Here is a 14,380-nt window from a genome sequence, read left to right as displayed (position 1 = left end):
GAATAGAAGTGCTCATGAGCCAAGCCGGACCCAACCAAAATTTTAGGCTCGTTTGTTTTGTTCGGGCCCGGCTCAAAAAATGGGCCTAAATTTTTGCCTAAGCTCGATCTGGAAAAAAATGTTAAAACTCGGGCCCAACCCGCCTGTATTAATTTTTTATATAATTTTAAAAATATATATATAATACATCAAAAATACTAAAAATATTAAAATAAATGTTTCCCAATAAATTTAAAAAAAATTATGTGTACTTAAATAACACTAAGATAGGTGCAACTTAATAAGCAAATGCATCTAAAATAGTAACAAAATAAATAATAAAACAAGAGTTATACAATAACAACAAAATAGTAGGGACATAATATTGAAATTGTAACAAAATAGTGAAAAAAACAACAAGAAAGTAGCAAAAAAATCAGTAAAAAAAAGGGTAAAAAGAACGTATTCGGACTAGGCCGGGCTCAGGTAAAAAAAGTCTTACCCGTGGCTTGGCCTGTTTTCTAAACAGGCTTTATTTTTTTGTCCAAACCCATTATTCAGGCCTATATTTTTACTTAAATACTCCCATTTTTCAGGCCGGACCGAGTGGCCCACCCTATAAGCAAGTCTAAACTGAAAATACTCCCATTTTTCAGGCCGGGCCGAGTGGCCCACCCTATAAGCAAGTCTAAACTGAAAAGACTTATTATGAAAATATACCTTGTAGAACACCATTAAAATTTATAAACAAAAGGCGGAGGACTTTTTGTTGCAAATTTCCCCTTCTCAAATGCTTAACTTCTTTCATGGTGACATGTCAACTTTTTAAAGTGTTAACACATTAAAAACTTATCATTTATAAAGAGAACCTTGTAATAAAATACACTAGTTTCTTATATCATGCAATGCATGTATTAATTATAATATATATATTTTAAAAATTTATGCATTTTTCAAATAATATAAAATAATATAACATGTATAAAATATTATATATTGTTAAACCCATTCATTTGAATTAATGAATTTTTTATAAATTTTCATAATATTCTTATTTATTTCAAGCACTTCAATATTTTTTTGGTTAAATTTAAGCTACTCATTTAGAAATTAAAACAATAGGAATAAAATTTAATGATAAAAATCAAAGAGAAAAAAAAAAGAATGATCCGATGTAAATTTATGTCGCAAGAACTAGAAGCTAAAATAATGCAAATGAAATGCATGAGAAAAAAATTAAAGACGAAGAACGAAAACAAGTAACATAGAGCTTTTGTGTTTATGTGCAACTCTAGCAATCTCACTTCCTCAAAATTTATTATTTTATTATATATAAAATACATAATTAATTTATTAAAATAGATTAAAATTATTTTAATATTAAATTTGGGATTGAATTTTTATTCAAGTGTTAGTTCGAATTTTTTAGTTTGGGTTTTTTAAGTTTAATTTTTAAAATTTATATTTTTTTAGGTATCCAATTTAAATAGGTGGAATTCAAATATTTTCAAATTGAGAATTTGGGTTTGGGCTCATTCAACTTTTTAAAAATGGAAAGGTAAGTCTTCCCAAATTTTATATTCAAAGAAAGCAATGATAATTAATTTGATTACTACTTTGCATTAAATTATATTCCTAAGCAACAACAAGAGAAGGATTAGATATGATGTCCCCATGCATGTCTCCCATTTTGTTTCAAACTTGCCTTTGTCTATATGCATGCCTCCACCTCTATCAAAACATCTGCATGTGGAGCCTCTCCAACACCCTCCCTTTCTACCTTCTTTTCTTTTTTTATTTTCTCTTGTAGACCATTTCCTACAGACAATCATGTGATTCCATCACCGTGCATGTTCAAACACAGTGCAATAAGCCCATCAAATAGGATATTAGTGGGTGAAATTATAATGAATGCTGTTCTACTAGGAATTAGATTATACTTATTTCCTTTTACTTAAAAAATAGGCACATTAATCTTTATATGTTAAACCATATAATAAATTGGTCATTTCTGTTAAAATATTCATCCATTTGTACGGTTGGCATAGTTGATAGAATAATAAGATAGTAACACGTGACATATCATTTTATATCTCATGCTGACGTATAGAGACCAATTTTCAACAATAAAAATTGATAAAATTTTTAACAGAAGATCAATCTACTCTTTGATTTAACATATAAGAACTAATTTATCTAATTTTTTAAATAAAAGAGACCAAATGCAATCAGACTCTTAATACAAAACACTTTTATACGATACTTTTATCCATATTAGTGTAAGCAATTTGCATGATGGAACCGTCCCTTGTCTGGTTATCCTTAGTCTTTCCTGCCTGATTCCAATTAACCAACCGTGCTCATTTTGGAGAATGGAAAAATCCTCAAAACCTGTAAATTCTAACTCAAACTTGCAAGCCCGACCATCTGCACTCAACCCAATTTGATTTGACCGTAAGAACTCGAATCCAAAATCTCCCGCATCCCAAATAAACATAATTACTCCAAAGGTAAAGTCATCGGTTTCCATGTAAGCTTAATATCTTAAAGAAAAAGGGTGCTGACAATTGCCAAGTCATGTAAAGCTGAAGTGGTTGTGAAAATGGGACAGCTTCTTTACAACTGAACATGGGAACAAAAAGAAACCACTATGCATGGAAACCCATATTAATATGTATATCACATTATGGTATATCACACAGCACCATTATTATTTGTTCCTATGTCTAAAATAATATTTCTAGTAATTTTATTAAGAAAATGTATTTGGTAACCTTTTTCTAGTAGTAAAAAAGATATTACAAAAAACAATGGAGTTTACTGTCACAGCAAACAATTCCTGCGACTCATGACTAATAGGGTTCCGCAGTGAAACTTATCGAATGGAAACTTGTACATAAGAATTGTCAAACAATCGGGTGTTTAATCTTTAGAAAAAGAAAGTAAAAAAATTAAATATTCTTATTGAAATGTGGTAAAGCATAACATTTAAGCGCTGTAATGTAATGAGAAAGAGTCATGTGACCACCGCAAACTTTGCTTCTTTTCACACTAAGTTTGCAGTGTAAAACATATAAATCTATATATATTACCAGAGCTGGTTTGTTTTAAGACAAAAGGTAAATTAAACCATTGGTTTGGAGAACAAATGATTGAAGTGTTGAGAGTATTTGTTTAATTAATAATGGTTGAAATTGGGAAGATTTTGGTCTATGGGATCAGCATTGCCTACCATCGTGCATATATATATATATATATCCCACCTACAATCTCTTGGATCCCAATGGATCTTTTTAAGGAAGGTTTTTCAATTTTTATAAAGATTAATTTTTTTTGGGTTCGTGAATTTCCCCTTTAACAATTTCGTGTCTATTTTACCATTATTCTATATAAATGTTTATTAATTCATAGAATAAGGGTTAATTCAATCATAATTCTTTAAATTATGATCTCAAATTTTAAAAAATTCTAATTGAGTCTTCAAAATATTATATTTATTATATTCTTCCATCAATATAGTTATCCGCTTGAGCATTAAATGTGAGCTTAAATCTGACATTAACATTGAGCATATTTAAAATATGTAAACTATCATCAAGCTAACAACCCTCCTATATCTTTTTCTCTCTAAATTTATTTTGTGGAGTCAAGGGATCCTCTATGTCCATTAAAAGGGATGAATCGAAGCAAGACAGGCGCAGACCTTAGTCCCTTCAAATGAAAAATTGCTATTTAAGTCTTTATAAATTAATTAATGATAAAATTAATTAATGATAAAATTGTACTTTGGACCTTCTAAGATGAAGTCAATTGTGTTTAATCCCTTTAAAAATGATGAAATAATAAATTAGTACATTATAAAATTATGTTTTAATCCCTCAAAAATTTGTTATTTAATTTCATTCCCTAAAATATTTATAGATTTGCCCATGATCGCTATACAATCTGTGATGATTAATCCTTTCGTGATTTGTGACTATCCTCCTAAATTTTAATGATACTAATTTAACATGACATATCCAAGTTGTTTATACTGTAGGTAACTAGGTATGCATGTACATAAAATATGTTCAGTATTTAACACTCAAGCTAACAATTGTACTAATTGAAGGACTTGATTAATATGATATGATACTTTGATTACTCATTTAGAATGTTTTGAAATTTGAGATTAATCTAAAATTTAAATCACAATTTGCGAATATTTGATGACATTAGTCTTGTAAAATAAATAATTAAATTGAAAACTTTGTTTCTTCATTTTGCTTTGAAGTCTCAAGTGTTGCAAAGCAAGGGTGGGAAAAGGAAAAGATACGGGCAAAAAGGGGATTCAAGTACAAGGCAGAAAACAATGTTAAGGAATCTACATTTAACTTGAACTACCAACATTCTCTACTGCATGTAAAAGCTACCCCTCCATTTCTTTTGCACTAAAATTTATGTTGATAGCTTCATCTTTCACTTAAATAATCATCTCCCACTCCATGATTTCCTCATTTACTAAAAAGCTGGTGCACTTGGGGTTTGGGGTTTGCAGATTTACCTTAAAAACATCAACTTTGTCCTTTAGGGCCAGTAATTTCCCTTTCAAAATTTGACCTAAACCCCTTTACAACTAGCCCTTGAAAAAGGTTTGCATTTAGCTTCCCCGGTGGGGATGGGATCTTCAAGTATGTTTCTTTTGCATATGAACTACGAAAACCGTCAAATTATGATTTTAATTTCATATTTTTAATTATCATTCATATTATGAGGTTACTTAATAATCATATTTTCACCTTTTAAAACACACAAACAAATTTGGTTCTTAAGTTTCTTCCAAAAATGAGATTTACCTAAAATTTTAAATGACAATTATTTTAATAAGCATAATATCACATTTAATTTAAATTTTGAGGCATAACCTTTCTAATAGTAGGAGATCAAATCATCCCATATTATACAAACTAAATCCTCAAGTTGAATCTCGTACAGGGATGAAAACTACAAGTTGACCATTATAGAAATTCATGCAAAATATTCATTAATCTAAGAATTCAAGTTCTGAAAACAAAAAACATAGGTTTCAAGTGCTTTGCGGAATTTGTCAGGAAAAAAGAAATTGAAAAGGAAAATTAGAGTCTACAAAAATTTCCCTAAAATAACAACAGTTTGGAAGAATTACACCTAAGGAAAAAAAAAAAAAACTAAACTAGAATTTTCAAAGAACCTAACTCCTGGGGAAATTTTTTAAAGAACCTGAACGTTAATTGAACCTACTCTAGCACCACCCACTTAGATCAGCTGCCTAAAATCAGGGCTTACATATTGGTGGATCAAGTAATCATCACCATTGGATGCATCATAAACCATGTTCTGATGATGACGGTGTTGCTGTTGGGCCCTCACCATTTCTTTCTGCCGCCGAAGCTCCAGCACTTTCCGGTGAGAATTTGAGTGCTTCGTCAGCACAAATGTCGGGCTCGCGGCGGGTCGGTATTCGGGCACAAGCCGACCCGATTTATACCTCACTCCGCAAGCATTGCACAAAGTTTTCGGACCCATCGGGCCGGTCCGCCACTGCGGCGTCTTATCCGTAGCGCAATGCAAGCATTTCCGTCCATCTGGGTTAGTCGCCACTTCACCACCGTCTTTTTTCTTCGACGAGGTCTTTTTGGCCGGCTTCTTTCCGGTTTGGTTCGTTAGTGGCGGTTGAACCGGGACAGCAACATCCGTTCCTGGTTCAGAAGATGAACTTGTCAGGCTGAGAGCAAGGAGGCGGAAGGCCCAATTACACGGGGCAGCCCGGGACCTTTTTCTCCTCGCCTTGGCCGGTACTGCCATGTCCGGGTCAAAAATCGGGTTGCCGTTACTGTTACTGTGGTCACTGTCACCGTCAACGGCTTGGGTTTCTCGAGTTTCCGACGATTTGTCCGGTCGAGTTTTCAACCCGGATATCAGATGGAGCTTTTGCAGGTGCTCACAGGAAAACGATTCCTCAACGAAATTCGACAGCCATTCGAGCTCAGCTAAATCGTCGTACTGTTAAAAAAAAGATACCATTGTCACTATTACATTTGGTATGCATATGGGCCTTTATCCATTTTTGGTTCCCGGGAAAATTTATCAAAAAAAATGGTAAAAGAAAAACGTAAAACTGTAAAATGTCCAGATTTCACTAGCTTTATTTTCTCGAAATTTGAACCCAAGCTAAAATTACAATAATGAAAAAAAGAGCAAAACTTCGATCGTCGCTTCATGTATACATACATAGAAAGTATTTTAACCTATCACACTATTGCATGTGGGGAGGAAATTACCGGCGGAGGTAGGTCACCGGCAAACTGATCGTGGTTGAGACCTCGGCAACCGATATCAGTCCCTATATTGGGTTCGCAAACGGAAAACAAGGAAGAAGTGCAGCTGTCGACGGGCGTGAAGGTGGAGGAATCAGTCGAATGGGCGAGGGCTAGGGAAGAGTCGAACGTGCCGTCGGTAAAAACGGCATCGTCGTTGGAAAAATCGAGCAAGTCCTCCACAATAAAATGGTCACCGCCACAATAGCTGCTTTCTTGAATGAATTCCATAATAATTTCCAACTTTTATTTTCGTTTATAACTCAAATCAAAGCTTTAGCGTTAAAGGGAGATTATACTGAGGAAAAAAATATATGCAAGTGTAAGAGAAAAAGAGAGAGAGATAGAGATAAGTGTGTGTGTGTGTGTGTAAGTTGTGGTTTTTATTTGCGTTTTGAAGGGAACAGGCGGACAACCTAAAATGGAGGATTTTGAGTTTGAACGACGTGAATATCTTTCTTTTTTATAAACACAATATATATAATTTAAATTAAACAAATGAGCTAACTCCATCCAACATCACCCTACACTCCAAAACTCTCAAACATTAATTTATAAATATAAATTTGACAACATTTCTTATTTTAAGATTACGTCACATCATCACCTATTTCTTTTATTTACCGGTGATAATATGAAATTCTAAAAAAGTTTTACGTTATCATACTTTAATAAAATTCAGTTAGAAAAAGATTATCAAATTTTGAGATTAATGTGGACAAGGTTAAAAACTTTTTTCAAAATCACTTTATTCCTTTCTTTTCGCACATTAGATCCAAGCAGTACGTCCATGACTAAATTGAACTGTTATTTAACATCAAAGCTGACTAAATGATTGATACAATAGTGTTGGTTGGAAAGATGTAAATTTTGTGCCATAGTTTGGTGGAATTAACCCAAGAAACAAACACAAGTGCATTTTGAGCTGGATTTGTTTCATTATTAAAAGAAATGGAAGGTGGGGGATTGGTTAAGGTAAAGTCAAAGGTTTGTGGTAAATTTAAATTATACCCATAATTGTTTAAACCAAGTTCATGTCAAACTTTAGTTGTTGCATTAATACATAACTTACCTTCTTTTTTCTTTTTCTTTTTTAAGACAAATATAAGGTAGTAATATTACAATACTTCGCCAAATTGGGTTCTAAATTTCCAAACATAGGGTTACACTTTAAAGTATGCACATTTGGTTACCAAAAAAGAAAAAGAAAAGGTGATATAAATTATGTAATATAAAAGTTTAAAAATAGAAATCTATTGATGAAAAGATAGTTGAAGTTATTTAAAATTTTGTATTTCTTAATTTATGTTTGATATTTTCAAATCTATATTAAATTATACATCTAAATTCAATCAAACTCCAAGTTTCAATGGCTTATTCAAATTGTTTAATGCTTTAGCTAATTTTGGGTCCATTCTTCTTAAATTTAATTAAATTCTTGCTAACTTAATTCTTGGATTTTGATGTACTAAAAGTTAATTATTTTATATAATAGTTCAAGTTATTTAATGTGCAATTGTATATATGAAATTTTGATTTGATCTAATTCTTGTAAATTATTAACACAATTATTGATAAAACATTATTTTATGTTTATATATTGCCTACATAAATAATTATATTTATTAAATATAAAAATAAATTGATGTATTTATTTCTTTAAATGTGTATGATTAAATCAAAATTAAAGTTTCAAGTATACATTTGAACCATAATTAGTGTATAATTGCACCAAATTAAAATTCATATATACAATTACATATTATATCTATATTAACTTTAGAAAATTGCTGAGTAATGTTTTCTCGTGTTGTATTAAGGGAAACACAAGGGGTATTTATACATATTCCTACTTCTACTATTACAGCTCACAATAGGGCTCATTGTTTTGTCTCGGCCTTTAGACTGAGGGTACTGACATTCCCTGTCCTTGGCGCTGACATTATTTGGGTCTCCTTCAACTACCTTCTTCCATTACGCGTCTTGGAAACGGGCTTCCACCTTCCTTTGCACCCCTTCTTCTGCAATATTCTCAACAACTATAGGCTTGCTCTTGGCCAACTTTCTGGTTTCTCCCGGTGGCTTGCCATGGCGTACTTTATTGATAGCTACTAGCATGGCGAGGTCTCTATGCTCTCCATCTTCCAACATCTGTATCAGTTTAAAGGGATTGATATGGGGGAATCTGCGGGGTTTTACAATTTTTTCCCCATTGTAAGGTGCAAACAATTATCAAAACCAGTGCAAGAATCTTCGCCTGAAGCAGAGGAAATACATCCAAGTTCACATCTTATTTGGCAAAGGCTTTGGATTCCCAACTAGGTGGTCCTCCCCTAGCAAATACATGCGTGCCTTTCAAAGGAGTCTCACCATTGATATGGCTATCGCACAGTTTCAGATGTTACGTGTTGGTCGCATACTGGCCTTGGAGGAGGTTTTAACTGCTAGAAATATCTTCATATTTTTTTTAGAGGATCTTAGCCCAGATGGTTGGAGGGTTGGTGACAACCAAAAGGTCATACGGTCTGTTAGTGGGCAACAAGCGAGGAGCACTTAGCCTCAAGACTCATGCGATCAGTTGGGGATGATATTAATGGGGCACTTAGAGGAGCCTGCGAACTTCTTCTACCATTATTGTGGGATAACGCTTCGTCTATTTGCCCTTCTAGAGTTCGAGTTAAAGGAGCGTGTTGGAAGAGGTACTCACTTGTTACTTACTTCTATTAATCCTAGGATTATTGGTGGTACAAAGGGCAATCAAGGTAGCGAAGGTAGTTCAAGTGACAGTGACAACATATCATACAAGCTTAACAAAGCCATAGACATTGATGTTTTAATAAATAGTGGTCTGAAGAGGTGCAGGACTTCAGCTGGGGGCGGACGTGTCAATATTTCTAGCGAGGAAAAAGGGAGTGGTTGTCAACTATAACATAGACAGATGAGTAGAGCTAATTGTGAAGGCCCTACTACTGCGATCACCCCCATCTGCTCTTCTCTTTTCGTGAACTTGCTAACCATTGCGTAGGCGAGCTCGCCCGTTACATCACCGAGGACACTCTATTTCTTTCTGCTCATGAGAACTCTCTGGTGGTTCCCGTAGCTGAAAGGGTATCTGTTGAGGTTGTGAAGGATTTCCCCTTATCTCTATGCCGCTAATTGTCTCAGGTTGGCGCTCTCAACCTAAAGTACACGGTAGCCCATGATAATGAGCTCGCTAATACTCAGGCTGAGCTAAATATGGTGAGCGAGCAGTACAACAAGGTAAGGGAGAAAAATGAGATAAGAAATAAACAACAAGGGATCCTCACCAAGCGGTTAGAGATAAAGGAGACAAAAGCGAAAGAGTGCGGAGCTGAGCTCGCCGTAAAAAAAAGAGATGCACATAATCGTAGAGGCGGAGTTGAAGAAGGTCACTACGAGGCACTCCTTCAAGCTGGAAAGAATCATTAGGGAGTGTCAAGAGCAAGTGGATAGTACCCTTCGGAAGTAGGGGGATGCCTTGATAGCTTTCAAGCAGCAAATATCCTAGAACATCTAAGGCTCCCTTTAAAGGTTCAAGTAGAATCTGCTTCTTTATACCCAAGTTGCCTACGGCTCCTTTGATATCCGCAAGGTGGATTTTGATGCGCTTGCAGATGTGAATGTGAGTAGCTTGAAATTCAATGTTTGTAATCCTATTAGGTCTACTTGGGATTCATTCATAACCACTTAGAAATGAGAGTTTTTAGCGGAGGAGAGGGAGGGCTCTAGTACTGCGAACTTGGCTCTATCTGTTGTTGGTGAGGTTATGACTTCACTTCTTCTCTCGGTGACTGAGGATGTTACAGATGCTTCCCCAACTGTTGAGGATGTTGATCCTACTAATGAAGATCAGGGTGGTGGGTGATGATGTAGTTAAAAAATGATCTTGTATTCCTTTTTTTAATAAATAAATATAGTTTTGATTTCTAGCTTGGTTCTCTTTATGTTTTTTTTTTGCGAGCTATTTCATACTTGGAATTTTTTAAACAAAAATTTTTTATACGTGAACCTTGCCTCCACAGATGGAAGTTTTGCTCTCACTAACTGTTGAAGATTGTGGCTCTTCACTTGTGAACTTTGATTTTACAACTGGAAGCTTTACTCTCGCTAACTGCTTTGTGGTTGCGGCTCTTCGCCTGTAAAATTTGATTTTACAGCTAGGTGTTTTGCTCTCGTTAATTGCTTTAGTGGTCGCGGCTCTTCGCTTGTGAATTTTGATTTTACAGCTAGGTGTTTTGCTCTCACTAACTGTGTTAGAGGTCGTGACTCTTTGCTTGCGAACTTTGATTTTACAACTAGAATATTTGCTCTAGCTAACTATGTTAGAGGTCATGACTCTTTGCCTACGAACATTGACTTTACAACTGGGAGCTTTGCTCTCACTAACTATGTTAGAGTTCGCAACTTTTCACCTGCTAACCTTGATTCTAACACTAGGACCTTTACTTTCGCTAACTGTGTTAGGGGTCGCGGCTCTTCGCCTGCGAGCCTTGATTTTACAGCTAGGAGCTTTACTCTCGCTAACTGTGTTAAAGGTCGTGGCTCTTATCCAGCTAACATTGATTTTACATTTAAGAGCTTTGTTCTCGCTAACTGTGTTAGAGGTTGCAGCTCTTCACCTTCGAACCTTGATTTTATAAACAATAATTTTGTAAAGAAAGAATTTTATTCATATGATGGGTATTTATACATAGTACTTTTTGAGGTGTTGGGCATTTCATGTTTGCGGTATCATTGCGCCTTCTATATCGCAAACTTATATGATCCATAGCATATCTTCTTTACCACCTTATATGGTCTATCACAACTTGGGTCATCTTTCCGCGCTATGAAGCAGGTAAACTGGCTTCGATGTTTCTTAGCATAAGGTCACCTACTTGAAACTACTTTTCTCTGACTTTAGAGTTGCAGTAGCAAACTACTTGTCGGGTACATGTTGTGTTTTCTGTCTCAGTCGTCTCTCTTAGTTCGTCAATTAAGTCTAGGTTGAGTGTTGTACCTCATTATTAGTTTCTTCGTTACAGTGTTGCGTTCTATGCGATCTTAGACCTATCTCTGCAGGGATGACGGCTTCTGTGCCATAAACTAATGAGAAGGTTTTTTCACCCATTGTCGTATGGGGCATGGTGCACAATACGCACAAGATTCCTGGTAACTCTTCCAACCAAGCCCCTTTTAATTCGCCCACTTTCTTCTTGAGCGCAATCAGACTTTTCACCGAGCTTTGAACCAAAGATATCCAGATGTTTGTGCAAAATTCATAAACTTCCATTGAAATTGTGTGTCATTGTCTATGATAACAGTGTGAGGTGTCCCAAACCTGCAGACAATCGACTTCCATATAAATGACTCTACCTACCTCTCTGTTATGGTTGCCAAAGCTTCTGCCTTAATCCACTTTGTGAAGTAATCAACAACTACTATGATAAAATTTTTCTGTGCTGTGGCTATGGGGAATGGTCTGAGTATGTCGACCCCCCATATTGCAAAAGACCATAGCCCTGTCATGATTTGGAGAAGTTTTGCTGGTTGTCGTTGTATTCTGGCGTTTATTTGGTAGGGGTCACATTTTCGGAACATGCGTTAGGTGTCTTCTTAGATAGTAGGCCAATAATTTACATGTCTAAGTATTTTCTACGCTAGCAATTTACCTCTCAAATGATCGCCACAAATGTCCTTATAGATTTCTCTCATGATATACTCAGCTTTCGAGAGAGCCATCTAAGAAGTGGGTGTGAAAACCCTTTTCTATATAGTACGCCCTCTAGGAGGTGAATCGTGTTGCCTTACATTGTTGTTTGGTGATCTCTTTTCAGTCTTGGCTTTCCTTTTTACCCTGTAGTGTGTGGATTATAAAAGTCATCCATGTTTCATCTTAGGTTGTAGAAAGCACTTGGGGAATGTAATAGCTCGGTGTCTCCTTATGTTCGAGCATGATTTTTCTCTCTACTTAATAGTGATGGAGGATGCCAAGTTTGACAGAGCATTCGCCCGCATGTTGTCATTCTTTGAAAGCTGTTTGACCTCAGCTTTGTCAAATCCCTCTAGTAATTGAATTGTTTTTGTATGATACCATTTTAGTGTTGGCTCTTTAACCTCGTACTCGCTATGTATTTGTTTTGCATGAACTGGGAGTCAGTGTGTATGGTCAATTTGCTAACACCCAGTTGGTACGTTAATTGTAGCCCAAAGATCAAAGTTTCGTATTTGGTGGTGTTCTTTGATGTTTGGAATCCAGATGCCATTTCATATTGTCATTCATTGCCTTTTGGGTCTATCACGAGTGCGCCTACCCTAGATCCCATTCTGGCTGTAGAGCCGTCGACGTAAACCATTCAATCTTTCGATTTCGTTATTGTGCACGTAATTCCTGGGGTGTGTTTACTATTGGTAGTGTCCAACAACGAAAAGCAATTTTAGTAAAAAAAATTCAAAGTGAGTATTGTTTCTCCGTAATGTATGAGAATCATTAGAGTTGTCATTTTCATCTTATGTGCCATTGTTAAATAGCTAATTCAATATTTGCATATTACATTATATTCGCGAGGTATTTCACTATTTGATGTTTCAAATTACATTCTATGTTACCTGTCGTGTCTTCACTTTATTCGAACGAGCATTCTACCATGAAATCTGCAAAACACCTCCCCCTTTATTACCGTCCACGGGGTGAAGTTTATCCCAAATTTTGCCAGTTTGATTTTCCATTTTGTTATCCTCCACAGGGTGTCTACCTCAGCGAGCACCTCCTTCATTGGCGGTTAGTAACGACAACGATTGAGTGGGCCCGGAAGTATAGTCGTAGCTTGCAAGTTACAATGATTAGAGCATAGATGCATTTTTCTATATTTGTATAACTGAGACCTTGCTAACATAGTACACCGAAAATTGAAGGGTGACTTTGAATTTGACCAAAACAACTGCTATTGTTTCCTCTGAAGCTGCTAAGTACAGATGTAGTATTTCTCCTATTTGAGGTGACTTTAGAAGCCGGGGAAGTAAGGTACTGCTTTAGTTGTTCGAAGTCGATTTGGCACTCTTCAGTCCATGAGAATAGTTTCCTCAAAGCTCTAAAAATGGTAGGCACTTGTTTACCATTCTAGAGATAAATTTGTTCAACGCCATCACCCTGCCCTTAAAGCGCTAGATTTCTTTTATAGTTCGTAATGGGGGAACCTCCGCGATAGATTGAATTTTTTTCTGAGTTCACCTCTATTTCCCTCTCTAAGATCACGAAACCTAAGAACTTTCCAACTCGCACGTCAAATGCATACTTTTCAAGGTTAAGCTTCATGTTGTGGGCCCTCAACATTGCAAATGTGTCAAATAGGTTCCGTACATATTTCTCTATGGATTCAATTTTTACGAGCATATCATCTATGTATACCTTTAGACCGCGACCTATCTGCTCTTTGAATATCTTATTTACCAACTTTTGGTAAGTTACACCCACATTATTGAGTCTGAATGACATAATCTGGTAACAGAAGAGACCTTCCTTAGTGATGAAGGTTGTCTTTTGCTGGTTCCCTCAGTCTAATAGGATTTGATTGTAGCCCGAAAAGGCATCCATAAAGCTTATGAAACTGTGCCCAACGGAGGCATCCACTAGGCGGTCTACCGATGGTAAGGAAGCTATCATTAGGGTATGCCTTGTGCAAGTTGGTGAAGTCAATACACATCCTCCACTTGTTTGTCGCCTTTTTTTACCATCACCACATTCGAATTCAATCCGGGTACTCTACTTCCCTGATAAATCCATCCGCCAACTTTCTCTTCAATTACATATGGTGCAAACTTTCTCTTCTTTTGTTTCATAGGTTTCACCTCTGAGAGTATATTCAACCTCTGCACTATTACTCGTAGATCCACGTCTGGCATATCTGTTACGGGCCATGCGAAGACATCCGAATTCCCCCTCAGGCATTCGACCAGTAACATCTTTTCTTCTCCACTCAGCGCCGACGAAATCTTTATTGTCATTTCTTAATTATCGTAGAATAGTTGCAAGGTCTCAATGTACTATGCTGCCATGCCTTTTTTAT

At 35.8% G+C, this 14,380-nt stretch overlaps 1 protein-coding gene across 1 annotated transcript; it reads right to left on the bottom strand.

Moving 5' to 3' along the window:
• Window positions 1-5,101: 5,101 nt before the first annotated feature.
• Window positions 5,102-6,719, bottom strand: LOC105771491 (GATA transcription factor 12). Its single transcript, XM_012592950.2, has 2 exons — window positions 6,279-6,719; window positions 5,102-6,000 (listed from the first exon to the last, which is right to left on the bottom strand). Exons 1-2 carry the CDS (start codon window positions 6,543-6,545, stop codon window positions 5,254-5,256), a joined length of 1,014 nt encoding a protein of 337 aa, XP_012448404.1. The 5' UTR covers window positions 6,546-6,719; the 3' UTR covers window positions 5,102-5,253.
• Window positions 6,720-14,380: the final 7,661 nt, after the last annotated feature.

The sequence above is a fragment of the Gossypium raimondii genome, chromosome 6, assembly GCF_025698545.1.
Source record: "Gossypium raimondii isolate GPD5lz chromosome 6, ASM2569854v1, whole genome shotgun sequence".
Classification (NCBI taxonomy): Eukaryota; Viridiplantae; Streptophyta; class Magnoliopsida; order Malvales; family Malvaceae; genus Gossypium; species Gossypium raimondii.
The sequence above is the reverse complement of the archived record's forward strand: the minus strand, read 5'-3'. Positions and strand labels throughout refer to the sequence as shown.